Genomic DNA, 22,247 nt, shown 5'->3' with positions numbered 1-22,247 from the left:
TCTCTTTATAATAAAATCGAAGTATTTTGAACTATTAATCTTAAATTTCTGCTAAGTCTCAGATGCTTCTAATAATAATTACTATTAAATTTTATTTTAGCTAACTTAATATGCTTTTGTCTTGTTTTGAAATAATAATTCTATTGTTAATTTAATTCAGCTATTTTGATCTTTGAAACATAGATACAATTTCTTAATTAATGTTATTACAGAATTTATTTGGATATGCATCTAGTAAAATGTGTCCCTGTTATTATTTTGGTTTCAAAACCTAAAACAAGGTTACATACAGATGTAAAATCCCAAAACAAAAAACCTAAAACAAGGTTACATACAGATGTAAAAATTTATTTTAATCCATGAAAAAAATTCCTTAAGTGGAGATCTTGGTATTGCATTATGTGCAGTTTTCAAAATTTATTTCTGCAGTTGAGAATGTTCTGATATAAATTAAATTGACTGAAGCAAGAACTGTTCTATCCTGAGTAAATTTATAAAATGTAACCTTGGATGGCTAAGAAAGAGGTAATAAAAATTAATTCTAAGATCATCTGAGTTCCTGTTATGCTTATAGAACACAAAATATTTCAAAATGATTAATTGCATAGTCAGTTTATTTCATTGGGAATGTAAATTGAGTATCTATTGATCTAGTTTTTATGATAAATCTATGATAATATTGTCAAATTCAGCGAGTCTTATAAATGTAAAAAGATTAATTAAATCTGTAAAATCAATGAATTTAATAGTATGTGGATTATGATAAAAAAATTGTAATAACTATACCAAGGAAAAGTAGACTTTAAAGTTGGCGCCAAAGTAAAAAGTTTAGTAAAAAGTCTTTATTAAAAAAGTATACATATGTACTACATTTCATTCTACCTTATATTTACTATACAGTACATACCACAGTACTATACAGTATGTACTACAGTCAAAAGTCGTTAATCCGGACTCGTCGGGACTTTGGCGATTCCGGATTATCGATTTTTCCGGATTATAGATCATCAGTTTAAATCTCGTGAGATGGCATGCAGAAATTCTAAAATTAAAAATATGAAACCTTAATTTATGAAATAAAGAATAATTATAATCTAAAGGGTAGCAAAATTTACAAAAAAAAAAAAAAAAAAAAAAAAAAAGAGCTTAATATTTATTTGTTTACTTTATTAAACATTTCTTTCAATGTAAGTTGTTTTAAGTTGCTTCGTTTTATGTGATAATACTTTCTCTTTAATTCTATAAACAGACACAATTTCTTGTTCAGTTACAAAGTTCCGCTGTTCAAGTCCCGTTAATTGTTGTGCAGAGAATACCGACTAACTTGTCAATCGAAATTTTTTCGTTTTCACTAACCTCTCTGACACATTCTTCATCTCTTTATCCATTTTTTGCAGCAATTCCACTTTTTGTTTGATGGACATCGAAACATACTTTTGTTTTGTACGATCCTTCATGTCTTTATCCATTTTTTGCAGCAATTCCCCTTTTTGTTTGATGGACATCGAAACATACTTTCGTTTTGTACGATCCTTTGGGAGCTCCAGAATCGGAAATTCTATTTGACATAATCGAAAGTTCAAGTTTACTTTTATAAAATTGCTCTTACAGTCTGCAAAAAATAATAAGCCGGATCCAATTCGAAGATTAAGGAACAACGCAATCATCAACATTAACGGAAATAGATAATTTTAGATTATACCGTCTGTTATACATAAAACGCTCATGCGAAAACGTATTCTGCGCTTGCGCACACGCATATGCGCAGTGGTAAAAGGTCTTACGCGCACGCGTAAACGCCTATGTGCATGTGTCAACGCGGCGCATGCGCAGGAAATTTTTAGCTTTGAGGTCCGGATTATGAGTGTCCGAATTAACGACTTTTGACTGTATATCTCTATCAAAGAATTTGTCAACTTTTGGAAATTAATTTTTGAAAATATTTTAGTTGATAAGATGACTTTGTGTTTGCATGGATGTTGTTCTCAGTTTGGCCTAGATTTTGAATAAAATTATATTGATTTTGAAGGATGATTAGGCAAAGGTTTCCTTTCCCTCTTGGAAAGGGGAAAAATTCCTTTGTTTTCCTTTTTATCCTTAAACTTTATAGTTTTTGTGCAACCTTTATATATTACAATTGCTTCATTGATTCGTCATCAAGTTTGGGTGAGAGTAGAATTTTATACTTGATTGTATTTAATATTCTAGCAAAGTATATTTTGATTATTATTGATAATTTGTTCTATCCCATTATATCACAGATATCCCTGATTGAGAAGATTCGGTCCCTTGAAACTACTTTGTCATTAAAAAGTAAAAATGATAATGAAGCTAAGATTGAAGACCAAGGCTCTATTTCTGATCAAGCATGGGATGAATACCAAGTATGTGATAAAACATTTAATCTTTGCATTAATTATGAAGTTTAAAATATCAGAAGTTATTCTTAAAACTTGTTTTTTCATTTATAATGTTAATGGTTTCTAACTTTTAGATTTTCATAGAAATATGGTACAGTAGGCCCTTGTATTATAAATATCTCACTTTATGAATAGTTTGGTTTGCAAACAAATTATCTGAACAAAAAATGCCTCAGATGTTGAAAGTCTCAAGCTATGAAAATTCGATTTGGCAATATATAATTTTTGAAAGTATTTTGAGGTAACTTATGCCCCATAATTAACACTCAGAGTCTTCTGGAAACATCATTTTAATCTTTTCCATTGCTCAACTCCCATTAACAAGGTCTGACAGCAAATGACTTCATCCTGGAAAAAATTATGGCCAGATTGGTTAGCAAGCAGGGATCATGAGCACTCTGATGCTTTGGACTTTTTTGTTATCTGTGGTATTGTATCTTTAGGCAAAATTGTAGAAGGGACTGCAAGAAGTTACTGCTGGGCCATAAATATGAGCTCAACAAGAAAGAACTATAACAACTTCAGAAGCATTAACAAAAGACAATTGTGGAAGTAACGTTTTCAGAAGAGGGAAAAACAAAAAATGAGCCTAGCTTTCTAATTTTCAAATAGGGTTAAAAAGCAGTGTAATCATATAATGATATCACCATAATAAAGCAGTAGCAAATTAGAGGATAAGTTTTTTCATTGACAGTATCATGCCTTTAGAAAGATTTTAAAGCATTATCAATAAAGAATCACATAGGACACATTTTAAGTGAATCTGGAGGCCCAGTGAGTCTTGGGAAGAAGAGTGACACTTGGAGACAAATCAAATATAAAAGACCCCGCCCCCCTCAAAAAATAGTTACACGCTGCTTTTATGGAAGGGAATTTTCAAACATCATCATCTTCCTTGTCATTTAACACTTATGTGATGTGCTGTGAACACACTCCTTTTAAAAACAGTAAAATTAAGTTTTTGTCAATTTTATCTGTGTAGTATTGTGTTTATTTTTTTTATATATTTTTTATTCGATGATTTCCATCGGTTTTAGATTATGAACTTCTGAGCAAAGGTACTGTTATAGAATTTAAATAAACAATCATATATGACATCATAATTAATTTTATATAAATTCCTATGGAGAAAATTGTTTCAGTTTTCAGAAATTTCAGTTGATAAATGACCTTTAGGATCACATTAAATTGGTAAACTGAGGTTTTGCTGTTTCAGGAAAATTACAGTTAAACTGATTGAATTGTAGTTATACTTTATATGCTATACATTAGCTTACATTTTATCAATGGAAGTTGTTTTTGAAACATCTGTTTTTCATATGACTGAAATTTTATTAATTGCTGCATAAGCTGTAAAATGTTGCACTTTTATTGGCTGTTTTTGCCATTTTTCAGAATTTATCATTCTTCAGATTATTATTTTATATTGTAGATGTATTGCAGCTCATTATGATTTTTCAAACTTTTCTCATTGTGAGACCCTTTTTAAGTTCTGAAATGTTTAAGAAATACTGGAGTAAGTTTGGGGTCTTGGTTATAATGAATGCTAATACAGATATTTTAGATAAACAAAATAAACATTTATTCAGGTGTTTATAGCATACCTGTAAAACAGACTTAATTTTTCAGTTTTTGATGTTAAAAAATTTATAAAATTAATTAAATAAAGCAATTAATATAAAGAAAAAGTTTAGATGTTTTTAGTTTTCAATGATTTCGATATATTTGAGTTTTTAATTATGTTCTTTTAATGTCAACCTGAATGTTTAGAAACTTGAATTCTTATACCAGATGCAGCATCAAGTTGGTTTCTGTATTTGTACTTTGTTGTAGTATAATGGGAAGAACCTGTCTCGTACAAAATGTTTGTCACAGGAGGAAGTAAACTATGATTAACTCAATTTGTAATCAAATTTATCCAAAATTCATTTAATGGTAATTTTTTTAATTTTATGTCTGAATCGGTTGTTGTATCAATTAATTTTTCAAAATTGGCTAAACATGGACGAGCTGTCATGAAAAGATTTGGAATCCAAGAATTACCTTCCTGGCATGTGAGAAAAATTGTTCAAGTGTTAACTGCAAGTCATGCAATATTTCATTGTAAACTTTATTGTCTGTTTTTTTAACTTTCAATTAAAAAAGTCATCTAAGGTAGGAGAAGAGTCAGGTTTAAAGAAATTCAGAATATCTGCTGTTTGAAAGACACAGTTTTATCCTTTACATTGAAAGTATACATGCTTTTTCCCCTTTAAATTTATTTCATTACACTTAGTAAATATATCTGCTAAATAAGCAACACTCATCAATCATGTACTTTTATTTATTTTTCTGTAATATTTCCGTTGTAGCTGAAAACTACAATATTCACTTTTTTGAAAACCATAATACTTTTAACAACAAATATCATACTTATCAGTTAAAAAAACTTCTGTACTTAACAGTTTCAGAAAGAAGTCAAAATAAAAGTAGTAAAATATCTGAAGAAAACTAATATTCTTAAAATACTTGACACTGTGAAATACATCTAGTCACAGATCAGAAACACCAACAGCATTCTGCATGTATTTCATTTGCAAGTTAAACCATGTGGTGTAGTTTTACATTACTAAATTTCTCTTGTGCATTATTAAAAACACTTGTTTTTTCCCCCTTCAATTTCATTTTGAGAGTTGTTTTAAATTGTGCTAATTTCAGAAAAGCAGAGCACTGGAACACTGAGTGATTGTTTAAGAACACAGTTTGGGAAATGCTGATCTAGAGCAGTGTTTCTTAAGCTGTGGGTCACTACCAAAATGGAGTTGCAAGTAGAAATTTTGGGGTCACGAAAATTCAATTCGATAGTTGATTGTAAAGAAACTGCATTCATAAGACTTTTAAAGAAATTACCATTAATTGACATTAATGAGATTAGGCTTATAAAGACATTACATTAATTGATATTAATGAGATTAATTACCTGTTATATAAAGTGCAAAAGGAATTTGCAAAGCTATCTAGCGATTCAAACCTAAAATTTTATTTTTCACAAAAATCCTTGATGAATTCTGGATTGGAGTTAGAACTAGATTTCTCATTGTTTCTGAAATGGCATTAAATGTTCTTCTCTCATTCAGCACCATATATTTTTATAAAAACATTTTTTCAGCTTTAATGCTAATTAAAACCAAATTGTTGAAGATGTCCAACATTGTCAAATATTGCAGCAACATTTAATTTGTTATGCAGCAGAAAATGAGCACATCTGTCTCATTAGATTTTTGTTTGTTTAAAATGAATCCTAAAATATTTCTTTTTATATGTATATTGTTTACCAAAGACGTAAATTATTTTTTATTGGAGGATATTTATTTTTATACCTTTATTTTATTTTTAATATCTGGAGTTGGTGGGGGGAATGCCAGTGATAGAAAGAGGTCGCGATTGAAAAAAGTTTAAGAAGCCCTGATCTAGAGCATCATAATAAATTTTTTTAGTGCTCATTATTACTAAGGATTTTATATATTAAAATATGTCTATTAATTAAAATTATATAACAGTAAAATGTAATCCTCATTTTAAAAAGAAATTTACCTCTTTGTGCTCGGAATGCAATGTAACACACCATGTTTAAGTATTTTAATTAAAAGCACATTAATCATCTGGCTAAGCATTTATCTTCATAGAAAAGATTGTTTGATTTTTATATTTGTTTTAACCAAGCTTATATATTTGTCATTATTTTTTCTGGTATCTTTAAATACGTATATATCCATCTTGGAATTTATCCAAATCATCAAAGGAATGTATTAGAAGGAGAAGAGCCTCAAGTTAAAATGACATTTTTGAATTATAATAAAGAAAAATTACTTCTTTCTTATTCCCAAGATCTTATAATAAAGAAAAATTACTTCTTTCTCATTCCCAAGGTATTGACATTTGGAAAGTTACTGAAATATTTCCTCTATCATTTATGCTATTTGATGGAGAAAATTGCTTGATTTTTTTTTTTTTTTTTTTTTTTTTTTCTGAATAAAGTTATTTATACAATGAAACTTACTTTTTTTTTTCATGGAGGATTTACATAAATAAGAGTTTTTTTAATTTAATTTTTTTCACGAGGTAAATTATGTGCATGTTGTGTCAAAAAAGGTTTTCGTGGAATAGATCAATTAATTTAAACTATAAGGACTAGTTAAAATCTTATTTATAAGATAATGTCTTGTATAATGGTTATGGTTGGTTTAATTTGTTTTAAATTTGTGCTTGGTAGAGATGTATTGAAATATTTTGGATAGTTCAATTTTTAAAACTAAGAAAAAATAATCATACGGATTGATGACTCAACTGAAAAAAGTTTTTGTAGGAACAGCTTTTGTTTAAATCATTGTGAAAACTCACTATACTGAAAAGTATTGTATTATAGAATTTTAAGTGGAAGAAAAATACAATAGTTACTTCTTTAGTCTTTTCTAGTATCTCTTTTATAGTATCTCTTTCTAGTATCTCTTTAATTTTCATACTATTATCATAGTAGTTTTTTTAATTTAATTTTATTTATTTAGCTTCAAATTTAGTTAAGTATGTGAAATGAAATCTAATTAATCATTTAGATCTGATGCACAGAATTCCTTTATATAGTGCATTCAAAAATGTGGATTGTAGGTACTTTTACTGTGACAGAAGTACTGAAACATATGCTTGAGTCATTGAAATGTGTACATTTGTTTTATGAGAATGTCCCAGACAGCCATGAACAAGGCTAGACTTTGAACTTCAGTTCAGCAGAGAATTCTGTCACACAGGTGCATTAATAAATACGATGCCTGACATATGCAAGTCAGCTGCGTTTAGAAAGTTAGATCATTGTTCTGTTGAATGCTGAATGATACAAGTGTGTGTTATAATGTTAACAATGGAGGCAGCCAAGGGCTTGGCATATGAGGAGGGACCTAAAACTATTTAAGAACTCGAGGCAAAGTTTATTCACTATAACTGTCGGTTCACTTTTCAAATTGTTGCCACCAAATATTATAGCCCTGTATTATATTTAAAGAAATTAAATAATGAAGAATCTGCATAAATTAGGAGTTTGTTTTATTATCTATTTCATATTTTGTAAAACTTTAACAAACTCAACGATTTCAAAGTGAGCAGTGACAACACTGTACGGGGGGGGGGATTATTTCCAGCGCTTGAGACTGTGTATTGGAAATGCTAAAGATATGCTCATTTTAAAATTATTTTGTGATATTACTGTTTAACTGAATTTTCTGGTTTAAATGCGAAGAAAAATAAATAAAAGTAACACACAAATTGTTATATATATATATATATATATATATATAAATAAAATAAAAAAAAGCCCCTTTGGGCATAATGTAAAATTTGACAGCTTTCAGATTATTATTTTCTAGTATTTGTTTTTGTTGCATTTAATGCATTCCCCCCCCATAAGTAATTGTTTTGAGACTGGAGTTTACAGCCGGAAGAAAACTAAAATGTTGTATTTCAACAGAAATATGACATTTTGCCTAGAGAAGCAAAAATTTGCATTCTGGGAAGTTATTATCATAAACAGTTTAATGTTATAGATCAAAATTTGTCTGTGAATACTAGATTTGTGCAATTCTCTCATATTTTTTAAACAAAAACATCATTGTCTACATGGGAAAGATGACGGTGTGTGCAGTGCCAAGTTTCTGTAGTTTTCTGTTAATGTTTTTTTAAAGCTGAAACAAATTACTGTGTGCATGGGGAAGAACATTGGGAAAAAAGTGTATGAATGTCTCTAGCACTTTTTTATTTCATTAACTGGTTGTTGTTGAAAATGGCTGTTGTCTTTTGCATTTTAAGTTAGCAGAAAATTAGTCCAGGGGTGTTGACTTTTGGGAGAGGCAGTGGGTGAGCAGAAAATCATAAATATCTTAACCTTTTTGGCATTCTGTTGTGATTAATTAATTTGAATTAAAATGTGTTTTACTTTATTCATATATTTTTTAAGGATCCACCATACTTGAGTGAACCTTATTCTGAGCAGACAGCAGATGAAGATGAAGTGAGAAAATTAATCAGCTTTGGTGATGATTACCGTGCAATTCTTGGCAGCTATTCTGATGGGTCTTCTATAAGTGTGAAAATTCCTTCTCATAAAAGCAGAGGAAGATCCAGATCTTTACAAAAAGTGAGTATTTATTATTTAAGAATTTAAAAAAAAATGTTTGAAGTGTTCTAAAAACTGAAAATTAAATCTGTTTTTAATCCTAAAATTCAATACAATGGGTGAAATGTAATTTAAATTCTAATGCCAAATAGGAGGAAATTAATGCATATTATGTCTGAAGATTTATGTATTGAGAAGGCTAAAGTAATACTGGAAATGAGATAAGAGATGGCTATGCAAAATTTTATGTATTATAATGTATAACATACCACTGAGTATTGTATATCTCTGGAAAATTAAATTGTTAACGACTTATTTTCTCAATTATTTTCATATTACAGTTAATTCATGAAATTATTAAAAAAGTGTAAGAGAGTAAATAATTTTTGTAACATATTTTTTAAATGTAAACTTATTTATGTATTTATTATGTATTTTTAACAGACTAGTAGTCAGAGTAGTCGCACATCAGTTCCTGATTCAAATTCTGATTCAGAAGATTTTCACAATATATTAAAGACAAGCAGTCGTGCCCTGCAGTTTGTGAGCTCTAGCATAAAAGACAGTTCTGCAAATATGTCGTCTTTATCATCTGAATTTGTAAGATATATTTTTATTACTGCCTTTTGGATCAGCTTGATTTCCTGTACGTTAAACTCTATTGGTTATGCAATTTTAGTTCTATATTTCAAACTATGAAATGTTTTCTGTATTTTAATAAACTGTTAAAATATGACCTTAAATGACAGTACAGATTGATTGAAAAAGGGCTAAATTATATGAGAAAACAGAAAATGTAGAAAAACTTTCTGTGTTTGTTGTACTTCTTTCATTGAACAGTATTGAACATATTTTTGTGATGATGTTTTCATATGCTAAGTATGTGCTTGTCATCATTGTCTACTCACTTTTGGAACCTACCTCATATCAGCGCAGCTTGAGTACACATGCCTGGTAGAATTATGTATATGGTGGTTTTTATTATTTCATGCGTATTATCAAAATTGCATGGTTTTGCAATTTATGTGAATATGGTTCTGTGACCATTCTCCACAGCAAAAAATCACATATAGTGGAAATTATTGATAGATCATTAATACTACTTGTAAGTGAGTTTGTTTATCTTTGCCACTGATGTGATTAGAAAAGTTGAAAACAAATTTACATATTAAATTTTTAGTATTGTATTTGCTAATGCAGCAAATAAAAAATAGAAATTATAAATTAGTTTTTTTACTTGTATTTTATGCTTGTTCAGGACATATATATAATTTACTGGCTAAAGATTTAAATATATGAAATGTTACTGGGCATGTTATATTTTCAACTAAAAAAAATCTTTAAGTCTTCAGCTTCTCCAAGCTGTATTTAATGAGATCATTTAAATATACTATCACAAGTATATTGGAACTCAGTACACAGCTCTTTGAAAGTTATATAAAGAAGTGGCCAATTTTCATTAAACTTACTTCTGCCTACTGTTGTGAAAAAGAATCAAGATGGCAGTAGACGAGAATGTTCTCTCAGAAGTTCTTAATAAGGCAGTCAAAAAGAAATGCATATCTCTTACTTTGTATGGGGCCAGTTTAAGTTGCTTTTGATAAAATCCAGAAAAATAATTATAGCAATGCTGATGCTGTTTTGTTGAAATTTAAAACGGTTTTGAATATGATTTAAAAATTCTCGATAAAGAATGAATTAAGTTATTAAAGAAAACATATCAGCATCAGTGCATATTTAGCATATATTTTATTATTAAAATATAAAACTAAAGCTCTTATTTTATATTATCCCTAATTATTAATAATTATATTAATCTCTGTGAAAATATATCAATCTTCTTACATCTGAACTGAAAGAAACAGGCATTGGAATTAATAAAAGAAAAGTATGCAGACTACTTTGTTCTGCGTTGCACTGAAATTTATAATTTGCTTTCCACCTTTCTGCAGAAGTCTTTTTGAAAAATCAATGAGTCATCACACTTCTGGAAAAGAATAACTCTTGAGAAAGAATGCACTATGGGAAAAGAACTGGATATCATTGAAATATTCAGTATAGAAAAGCTCCTTCAGTGAACCACTAAATGCAAATGCAATTATTGCAGATGTAATGTGATAAAGTGGTTTAAAAATGTATGATAGTTTCCAGATTAAATATCATTTCAATGGTTATATTTATACAGATTGTTTAAAATATATGCAAGAGGTTTTGTTGATAGTATATATGTGTATGGAAGTTTAAGTGATTAATGTGACTCGACAAGTTACTAATGCCAAAAAGCTAACCAAATATTTTGTTCTATTTTATGCTACTAATTAATAAAATTATATATGATTTATAATTATATTAATCTCTGTGAAAATATGTCATGCTTCTTACATCTGATTAGTGGTTTGATTGCTTTGAAATAATCAGTGGTAACCATAAGTTATTGTAGGGAGTGTATATATATGTATATAGAGAGAGAGGATTACCTAATTGAAGTAAAAAATCCAATTAAAATTTTTTTTGAGGATTTTTTTTTTGTTACCTAGTGTTAATTTCAAAAATTGATTGCAAATGTTCTGTTACAGTTTTGTTCTGAATAAAACTTTTTTTGTAATGTTATTTAGAGGTTTTTTTCATTTAGTATTTGTTTTAATATAAGTTGTGATGACTGTAAAATTTATGTTTCATTAGGCAGAGTTAGTTGCCACCTGCCAAACAAATTTGTGCCACTTGAATGCTATTCACAATGAGCTTATTAATTCAAGCTATGAGATGGAGTCTTTATCCAAAGAAGATGTGTTGAAATTAACAGGTTTGTTTTTTAATTGGAAAGTTTCATTCCTTTGTTTAATACTATTTACTTGAAGTATATTTTTTTAAGTTCATAATCTGTTAATAAATTAAAAATTGATTTTTTTTTACTGTTTATAAATTGAAATATATATATCTTTTCTATGGCAAGTAGAATTTTAAAAGTATTATGTATTTCAGTTTGGTTTATTAAGAATAAATGTATAATTTTTATTTATTTATTATTATAATCAAGTCTTTTGCAATAAATGTTTTTAAAAAAAGCTAGCATTATATTTTGTGTACTCCTTAATATCTTTCAGGTAGTTCCAAATTCAGCAATTTCTGTTGTGTTAGCTTCTGAATTTTTGGAACTGTCTGCAGTTTTTTTTCACTTTATATGACTATTTTTAAACTCATTGATGCATTTTGTAAATATCTCAAGCTTTTTTTTTGCTTTAGTTCTTCTGCAAAAGTGCCTTTCATTTGAGTATTTCATATCTAAATACTTTGTAAATGGTAATTTTATAATCCTTACACATTAGGAATTGAAAATCGCTATTGACTGTTAGCAGTTTATTTGAAGCTAGCATTGTCTCACTTGTTAAGTTTAAACATATAATAATAAGAAGAATGCTTATATATCTTTTTATGCTAAATTTTGCATTTTGTGCCCAATCTCCAATTTACTTCCGCTTACCAATAAAAGGAGAAATTAATTTTATTTACAGTTGGAATGTGAGTAAGCAGTAATTTTTAGTTTTCATACTGTCATATAATATGTTTTAAAATTTATTAATAGGAGAGCTGTATAATTTCATATATGATATTTGTGAAACATAATCATTTTTACATAAAATAGGAAAATTCTGATTAGAATTATGGATAAAAAGCTATAAGAATTGTATTAAGGAATAATTTATGTTTCCTTATTTTATGTATACTGCTGTAATAGATAAGTTTGATTCTACATTATGCAATGAAAATTCCATTATTTGTTGTCAGATGTACTCAAAAGATAAGCTGAGAATGAGATAAAATTTATCTATTCCTAGGTTTGATAAAAGAGTGGGAAGAAGTGCAGAGGAAGGTGTTGAATCTTTCAAGAAATGATAGAGATTCAAAGCTTAGTAGTGCTGACTTAGAATCTGCAATTTTAGATGTTCATTGTTCTCTTACTGCTTTGAAAGAGAAACTCAGTGCTATGGCAGTGAATGCCACAGATGCTGTTGGATCTGCTATTTCTCTTGAGCAACTCAAGACAAATATACAAAATTTACAGGTAAACTGAAAAATGTAAATTTATATTATAAAATAGTGTAAGTGCATTTTGATAAGCCAAATGCCTGCAGCATAAGAAACAGTGTTTGATGCTAGATTCTTAAAATATCATATGTAATTACAAAATTACCTAATTTTTTTAAGTGAATTGATTGTGAACGTGTAATTCAAATATATTATTGTACATAAAATGTGATTTTTATTCCCTCCTCAAAAAAGTCTGAAACGTTGCATTTGAAGTAATAGATACAACTAATAAGGAATGAAGGAATAAATTATTAGCATATAGTTAACGAGGGATTAAAACATAATTTTTAGATTCTATAAACTTTTACATAGTATCAAATCAGGCAAAATATAACCTTGGATAGGTGTTAGTTTTGCTGAAAATTCATGATTTAAAATTTTCTCTAAACTAATGTCAGTCCTAGATTTATATTTCATATTGGTGTGCCTCTCTTTTCTACCTTGACTTCAGCTTTTGAAATTTTATTTGTTTATTCTGAATCTAGCTTCAAAATGAAATTTATTAAAACACCAGAATGGAAATATTTTCTTTATTCTGTAAAACTCGATTGAAAATGAAATTTTAAGGTTTGAATTTATACAGGTAAAAAGTGATCTCTGTTTTGATACTAATTTATTGACCAGGAAATTCAAGTTGTCTATTGTTTACTCAGTGTGTAAAGTTAATAATGTAACTAATTTATTAAAGTAAAAGTATGACTGTCTGGCATTCAGTTAACTGGAATATCCTAGCCTTTTTTTAAATGAAAAATTATGCGAATGAAACTTGTAAAGATATACTGTAAATAGTATAGAACTTATTCGAAATCCCACTTATAATGTCTAAAATGTAAATGCATTTGCATGGCCTTCTTGCAGAAGGAACTCAACAGTGGCCAAGTCACTAAACATTGGTAGTTCCGCTTGAGGTTCGAATCTCGTGAATGGACTGCCTGAATGGATGTTTTTATGGTTTTCCCCCTTGTGTAACATGTATGCCAGTCAGTTTCTCTTAAGAAGTCCTCCACAGAGCATCCATCCCCTTAGGCAGATAGCCTTCGAGGCTTTCCGATAATCACATAAACAAACAAACAAACCTTCTTGCAGAAGATGTTGCTAATGTCCATCACCATTTTATTCAGTGTATGATTCCAAGAATTCATCCTTGGAAGCGGCATTCCTTACAGGCATCTTTTCCCATCAAATCATTTTTAATGAAAAGCTATTTGCCAGACAGTCTGATTTAGCTCCAACAATGGATATAACAACAACATCCCAAATAATCAAGATCTTCTATGCAACCATTTTTGTATATTAGCATTATTATCTAAACTTATGACCAGTGTTTTCTGTGATATCAAAGATCTGTTGATGATTGATCACCTTTAATAGGAGTAAAACAGTCAGAGACGAGTATTATAAACAATCAGTAAGAAAACTGAGAGAAGAAATTAAAAACAAACAAAAGGGAAAGCTGTTGAAGGAAATTTTTTTTTTTTTTTTTTTTTAAATCATTGTCACAGTATTCAGCACATACCTGTGTCAAAGAGAATGGCTATTTATATCAGTTGCAGGATTCCAAATGTTACATCATCCTGTATTCTTGCTTTAAAAAAAAAAAAAAAAAAAAAAAAAAAAAAAAAAATTCCCCCCCCCCATTTTTAAACCTGCAGAGGGAGTCTTTCTGAGATGTATTTATATGTAATTGTAATACTTTCACTATTTCATTTTATAGCATGATTAAGAACTCTCCTTCCTTCTCCTCCCCAGGGATTAAATATATTGTATATATCAAATAATCATATATATAATATATCAAATTATTTGATTCACTTGGCATTGTTTCCAAAATCCCATTCTATGATCATTTTGATAACTCCTCACACATCAGTCTACAAACATTTTGTGTATCTAATTCTTTATAAAAAACAACAAATGAATTATAAGTACTTTGAATATAATTTGTTACGCATGCAAAGAATCCTGGTGCGGTGCTTCTTATTTTAAAACTGTTATGTATGATTATGCATCTTTGAATAACCAAGATAGTATGTCTCTAAGAAAATGATACATCCTTTCATCGGTTTTCATGAATCCAAATAAAAGTATGCTGTTGCAAGAGAGGTATAAATAAATATATATCCTCCTTATTTGCCACAAATATGCCAGAATATTCTGTAGATAAATTCTCCTGATTAGTTACCTTTGTGAGTATTACTGAAGGGTTTTGAACAAAGCCAGGCATTCTGCCTTGGAGTAAATAAAATTCTTCCAACGTTACTGTACATATAGGACAAAACTTTTCCCATAGTATTTTCTGCTTTATCATATAGTTATTCTTGTAAAAGATCCACACTATTACTAGATAGCTACTCTAATAATTTTATGCATCTCCAAATCAGATGATGGTGGTTCAGTGAGTTTACTAATTTTAACACTTTTACATTTTAAACAATATTTTAATTACTATATACAGAGCGTATTCTTAGGCCGCCGCCTTCAACATGAACAAACTTTATTCTCTCACAACTAAGCGAGCAACAGCGCCCTCTAGCCTTTTTCTTCAAATTACACAACACTCCCCACCTGAACTCGGTGGAGAGTTCATCTTTCAATAATATATTCTAGAATATTCAATTAATATTTTGACAATAAATCCTGGAGAAATGGTTAAATATAACACATGCATACATAATTATAAGCACAAAAAATTTTACAAACATTAAATGATACCTATCAGCAAGGTCAGGAGAATCAAACCTAAAAATACAAAATACAAACATTAGTTAAGTTCCATATTATATAACAATTGTATAGGCCTTTTTAAGGTACCAGTAGGTGTTTTAATTATGCAAGATCTTATTTTACCATCTCTGCCTGGCATTAATTCCAAAATTTTACATATTGTCCAGAGATTTCTGGGATGTTTGTCGTCATGAATCAAGACAATATCCTTGATTTTAAACTGAGATGCGTTAGAGTGTGGAGGACAAATATTGGCAGATCTCAGATTAAAAAGATACTCTGATCTCCAACGCTTCCAAAAATGATTTAAAATATCTTGATGGTATTTATATCGTTTAATAATTGAATTTCTTGACCCAGTCAAATTATTTGATGTTATTTTATTAGCAGGCAGAGATAGCAATCGTCTACCAACCAGAAAATGAGAGGGTGTTAGTGGAGAAGGTTCATTGGGATCGGTAAACACGTAGGTAATTGGTCTACAATTAATCATTGCCTCGATTTCAATGAGCACTGTTTCAAGCTCTTTCACAGTAAGGGATGATCGACCAATAATTTTTCGCAAGCTGGATTTTATGGTTCGTACCATACGCTCCCAAAACCCTCCCCACCATGGACCCCTCTCAATAATAAATTTCCAATTTATGCCTCTAGCAGAAAATAATTCTTTCACAGATGAATCACTCAAAGTTTTAAAAATATGTTTTAGTTCTTTATCAGCTCTTTTAAAAGTCTTGGCATTATTGGAATACACGGTGGTACACAGTCCTCGGCAAGCTAAAAGTCTTCGGAAAGCTAGCAAAAAACTTTCAGTGCTGAGATCAGTTACTATCTCTATATGTAAGGCACAAGTGACCGCACACGTTAACAACAGCATGTAAACTTTACCTTGCCTGTCTTTCGTAAAAAATGGACCGGCGAAGTCCAACCCGGTCACAGCAAATGGAGGCTACTCTTGGATTCTGTCTGGAGGAAGTGGAGCGATATCCTGTACCCCAGGACGAGCACTATAGCGTTTGCATATCACACATTTTCTGATGATAGTCTTAACACGCTGTCTTCCCTTAATGATCCAATATTTGTCTCTGATCTGAGTTAGTGTCGAATTAACTCCAGCATGGAATACCCTTTCATGCGAGTCCGTGATGATCAACTCGGTAAACTTGCATTTTGAGGGTAATAGAATAGGATGTTTTAAATTCTCGTGACAGTCTGCAAATTGAATGCGACCTTTCAACCGAAGAATTCCCTCCTCATCAAGCCTTGGATTAAGGGAGTAGATGGAAGAATCGAGAATTGATTTTTTATTTGATAACTTAATTATTTCCGCTTGATACGATTCTCGTTGCGTAATTTTTACCCAATAATGTTCAGCTGCTTTAATCTCAAAAGCACTTAAAGGTCCATTCTCTGTAGACCTTTTCCGAAGCCTCCCAATAAATCTAAATACATAGGCAGTAATTCGAAGTAATTTTCCTAAAGAACTGAATTTTTCTATATGCAAAATTGGGCATTCATTGTTAATTACAGGTGCAGTCAAAATAATACTTTTTCTTAACTCCAACGATTCTGAATTTGGTTTTAATTTCTTTTGTTTTGGAAAGTTTTCAATAGGAAAACGTAACCAGGGTGGCCCATGCCACCACAGATCATTCTTAACTAGTGACTGAGCACTAATTCCTCGAGTTAGTAAATCGGAAGGATTTTGTTTTCCTTCGTAGTGGTTCCACAATTTTTTGTTGCATATACTCTGTATTTCTGTAACACGATTGGCGATAAATGGTTTCCAATTATTTGGCGAACCTTTAATCCAAGTAATGGCGATTTCGGAATCACTCCAAAAATAAACATCCTCAATTAAATCACCAAACAATTTTTTCAAATATTTATACATTCAAGCAGCCACGAGTGCTCCCATTAACTCTAAACGAGGAAGCGTGATTGCTCTTAAAGGTGCAACTCTGCATTTCGACATGATAAAGGAAGTTTTAATTTTAGAATCACTCGTACAATATCTGAAATATGCAATGGCCCCATATGCCTTAGGACTAGCGTCCGAAAATAGGTGAAGGCTTATATTCATTGGATCATCATCAAAGAAATTTCGCTGTATCGATATTTCAGTTAAATCATTAAGTTCCTCCCGCCAAATGTTGAATTTGTCCTTAATCTCTGCAGGAAGGACCTCATCCCAGTCAGAACCGGAACACCAGATTTCTTGCATAATAATTTTTGCCCGAATAACAAAGGGTGCAATAAATCCAAATGGATCGTATATTTGGGCGATGCTTTGCAAAAGTTTCCTTTTTGTAGCAAAATCGTTTCCAGTAGAAAAGTCAATTAAATTTTTTAAATTTAACTTTATATTGTCTTCAATGGAATTCCAAATCATGCCTAAGAAATTAGATTCACTAGTTAATTTGTTGTCTGATTCCTTAATCCCATCTGAAACCCATAAATCGTTTAATGCTTTAGAATTAGTTCTTAATTTTCTGAAATTCATCCCAGCATCCTTAAATATGTTAACCGCATCTACAGATAACCGATATGCATCTTCAACCGTTCCTGCTCCAAAATATAGGTCATCGACATAGACAGAAGAATTTAACATTTGGAAACTGTCCGGCATTTTATCTTTATATTTTCGAATGTGATATTTTATAGTGGCGGCCAAAATGAAAAGGAGATATAGTCAAGCCGAAAGCTACGTGACACATTTGCATAATCTTAAAGGAGTCATTATTTTCATTAAACCAAAGAAATTTTAGAAATTTTCTATCACCTTCAGCAATTCCTATCATCAAAAAGGCTTTTTCAACGTCTCCACAAAACGCTATCTTAAACTTACGAAAATTTAACATATTGTCTAGTATATTTGGATTTAGATTAGGTCCCGATTCAAGGCAGTCATTTAACGAATTCCTGTCCTCTGTCCTTGAGCTAGCATCGTACACAATTCTTACCTTAGTAGTTTCACTAGGTCGTATCACTGCTCGGTGCGGCATAAAATATCCCAAATTTGTATCATTATTTGGACATTCCTCCACAATTCCTTCTAATATCTGGTTCTCAATTATATTTTTATATTCCCGAAAAATCTCCGGAGTTTTACTTAGTTTATTGTGAAGGTTTGCGAATCGTTTCTTAGCTACCTCAAAATTATTTCCTAAATTATTCGGACTGTATTTCCAGATTAAATTTGCTTCATATCTTCCGTTTTTAAACTGCAAATTTCTTTCAAACTGGTCTACTATTTCGCAGTCAATATCGGAATAATCATCAGAATTATTAATTCCCATATGTTCTAATTCCCCAAAACCTTTTAAATCTTTCAACACAACAGTGTTTGTCATTACCGCTAAATTTTCAGAACAATTTTTGTTTGTTTTATTTTTCTCGATTCCTGCGGCAACCCAACCAAACACAGAACTGACTGCGTACAACCCTTCAGATATTTTAATTCTTTCAGAATAAATTACATTCCAGAATTCATCCCCTCCAATTAATATCTCAACATCTATGTTATTTTTTGTTGCGCAATCGGCGATCTGCAACCCCATATGCTCCATGAAGTCTGCAATTTGTTTACTAGGCACACTGATGGACGCCGAGGAAATAACATCCGAGATCAAACATTCAATTTTTATTTTATTATTTTGTTTCCAATTCTGAATTTCGATTTCAACGACCGGATAGGAATGATTCATTGCCTTCGTCGCACCAAATGAATAAACAGAAAGTCTTTCATAACGGATTGGAGTAAGTTTTAAATGGTCGGTCAATTTTTTCGTTATAAAGGATCTGTGACTGCCTTGATCAAGAATTAATCTAGTTAATTTTGATTTATACTTAGAACAAGCATAAACTGTACAAGTTTGTAATAATATTTCCCTGGCATTACAGTCATTATTATTATCACCTTGAGGAACAGAAGCAATCAATTTTAAGTTTTGAACTTTATTTCTTTCCTCAGAATTCAAAGTCAGAGATTCAGTTGCATTTTCGGAATAACCTTGTTCCGAATTTTTGTTTACAAGGGATTTATTAGTACAAATCGATTCATTGTGATACATACCGCCACATTTATTACATTTAGTTTTATTTCTGCACCTTTTTGATGTATGGAATTTTTTAAAACAAGAAAAGCAGCGGTTTTCGGATCTTAGTTTCTTTAATTTATCAGAAACATTCACTTCGCATTTAAATGACTCGTGCAAATTATCACAAAAGATGCATTTTCGGTTAACTGCAGTATGAAATGCAGCCGTGGGTGTATTTTTTACATATTTTCTAGTTTCATATTTTGATTGATCGACTCGCGGAGGCACGGGATTTTTCCTTTCGCTTAATACTAGATTTGAAACTTCCCTGCATTCTATTTCCGTTTTAATAAATTCTGTTAATTCCGAAACTTCAACTTTATCTTTCGATCCTCTTTGCCGATTAAATTCCAAAACTAAATCGTCCGGAATTAATTTTATTAATATTGGAATTAATAAATGTCCATATGAGCCAGAAGTTACTTCTAAAGTTTCCAAATTACGAATTGAAACTTCTAATTCGTCATATAATTTACGTAAAGCCTTTACGTTAGCAGAATTTTTAACGGCTTCTAAATTGAGAATTTTATTCATGAATGAATTAATGATCAGGTCTTTTCGACCATATCTGCCCTTTAGTAATGCTACACATCTATCATAATTCCTTTCTGTTAACTCAAAGCCTGACACAGCATTCGAAGCTTGTCCCGTTAAGAACGTTTTTAAGTATACAAATTTTTGTATTTTTGAAAGCGTTTCGTTTTTATGTATCGAATTTTCGAAACTATTCCAAAATTCATTCCATTGTTTGGGGTCTCCCCAAAATTTATCAATCATTAATTTTGGTAATTTCAGCGTACTACTCCCACTAGAACTGGAACTTACATGCAAAATTCCATTACCACTAGACTGGTTTAAATCAGAACTTTGGGGATTCCTCGCTGGCGGTACTGCGGTAATCGCACCTAGAAACTGCTTAATTTGACTACAAGCAATTATACATTTGTCATTGTATTCTTCGCTTATACTACAATCTTCTTCAATTAAGTTAACATCAATTAACTCTTGTATTTCATCATCAAGCGTTCTCAAATTATTTTTCTTTTCGGTTAATAATTCAAACAATTCTCGTAATTCTTTAATCGAATTTTCCTCCCCTTCAATTTTTAATTTATCTTCAATCACTTTAATTAACCTAGTAACAGACGATCTCAATGTGGAATGTTTATGTTTCAATCTATCTAACTTTTCTTCCATTTTATTTAATTTAAATACACCCACGACAGCAATAATAAATACTTACTAATGTACTACAAATAATCACTAAATAATTAATTTAAGATTTCCCTACCTTTATTTGGAATTCCATTGTCCCTCGAGTATGAAATATCCATTGAAATCGAAACACTTGGATCGAACACCTAAAATCTTCACAAAGCCTTAATTCCTTACGCCGATGCACCATCTGATAATTTTGTGCATCTTTCAAATCAGATGATGGTGGTTCAGTGGGTTTACTAATTTTAACACTTTTACATTTTAAACAATATTTTAATTACTATATACAGAGCGTATTCTTAGGCCGCCGCCTTCAACATGAACAAACTTTATTCTCTCACAACTAAGCGAGCAACAGCGCCCTCTAGCCTTTTTCTTCAAATTACACAACAGCTACCTTATCATTTCTTTCTATTCAGTATTATAAATTGATGAGAATGACTAATTTACAGTTTGTGTTTTATATATTAAATTTTATCTTTTAGGCTGGCTTGTCTAATCTTCAAGAAATGAAAGAGTCTGTACTGTCCATCAGTGCCCGGATTTTAAGGCTGATTGCCGAGGGAGGAGGTCATGCTGTAACTCCTCTCAGAGACAATGCTACAAAATTATATCGACAATGGGAAGATGTATATGAATTGTAAGTAAATTCCTAATGTGTATTATGAATACTAAAGCTAGGGAAGGGGGAAGTAAGATATTTTCTTCATGCTTTATATAATATTTGTTATATGCTCTCTAAAAAGATAGTTAAGCATGTTTCTGTAAAATAGTTTGAATAATATGAATTCTGGGACTTGATTTGGTATCCTAAAATGTGGGTCTTATGGTTGGAAGAATTTTAAGAATAAAACTTTACAACTGAAGAAATGTGTTTGTTCCTCTTTTTAGTCCAAAGGGGCAATTTGCCCAGAAGGACTACAGTCAAAAGTCGTTAATCTGGACTCGTCGGGACTTCGGCGATTCCGGATCATCGATTTTTCCGGAGTATAGATCATCACTTTAAATCAGGTAAAATGGCATGCAGAAATTATAAAATTAAAAATATGAAACCGTAATTTATGCAATAAAGAGCAATTATGATCTAAAGGGTATCAAAATTTACAAAAAAAAAGCTTAATATTTCTTTGTTTACTTTATTAACCATTTCTTTCAACGCGCACATGCATAAAGCACACATTACGCATAGTCGAAATTAGAAAATTGCAACCAGAAAACTATTTGATTTGTATTCGTGATATTTATAATGACGAGGAATTTGATTTAAATCATATCAAAGACGGAGTACATCGAGATGAAATACATTTGGAAAGGAATTATAAGCCGAATAAAATAAAAACATCTGCCCTGAAGATAAGGATAGTGCTGACAGATCAACTTCCAATTCATTGCGGCGTCCCCCCCCAGAGCAGCGTGAAATTGATAAACAGATTTCGAAATGGTTAGGTCATTTTTTGCAGCAATTCCACTTTTGTTTAATGGACTTCGAAACATACTTTCGCTTTGTAGATCCTTTACATATTAGTAAATATATATCGGAAATTCTATTTGACA

General features: G+C 30.5%; 1 protein-coding gene across 1 annotated transcript in view; it reads left to right on the top strand.

Annotated features, from left to right (window-relative positions):
• LOC118184882 (uncharacterized) overlaps positions 1 to 22,247 on the top strand; it is a 156,067-nt gene that overhangs the window by 85,200 nt on the left and 48,620 nt on the right. The window contains exons 11-16 of the mRNA XM_085819602.1: positions 2,262 to 2,384; positions 8,404 to 8,583; positions 9,007 to 9,162; positions 11,245 to 11,365; positions 12,399 to 12,625; positions 21,179 to 21,333. Coding sequence (XP_085675728.1) covers positions 2,262 to 2,384; positions 8,404 to 8,583; positions 9,007 to 9,162; positions 11,245 to 11,365; positions 12,399 to 12,625; positions 21,179 to 21,333 — 962 coding nt within the window. The remainder of the gene's footprint in view (positions 1 to 2,261; positions 2,385 to 8,403; positions 8,584 to 9,006; positions 9,163 to 11,244; positions 11,366 to 12,398; positions 12,626 to 21,178; positions 21,334 to 22,247) is intronic.

The sequence above is a fragment of the Stegodyphus dumicola genome, chromosome 6, assembly GCF_044657685.1.
Source record: "Stegodyphus dumicola isolate Sdum_Otavi_A_Nest chromosome 6, ASM4465768v1".
Lineage (NCBI taxonomy): Eukaryota > Metazoa > Arthropoda > Arachnida > Araneae > Eresidae > Stegodyphus > Stegodyphus dumicola.
The sequence above is the reverse complement of the archived record's forward strand: the minus strand, read 5'-3'. Positions and strand labels throughout refer to the sequence as shown.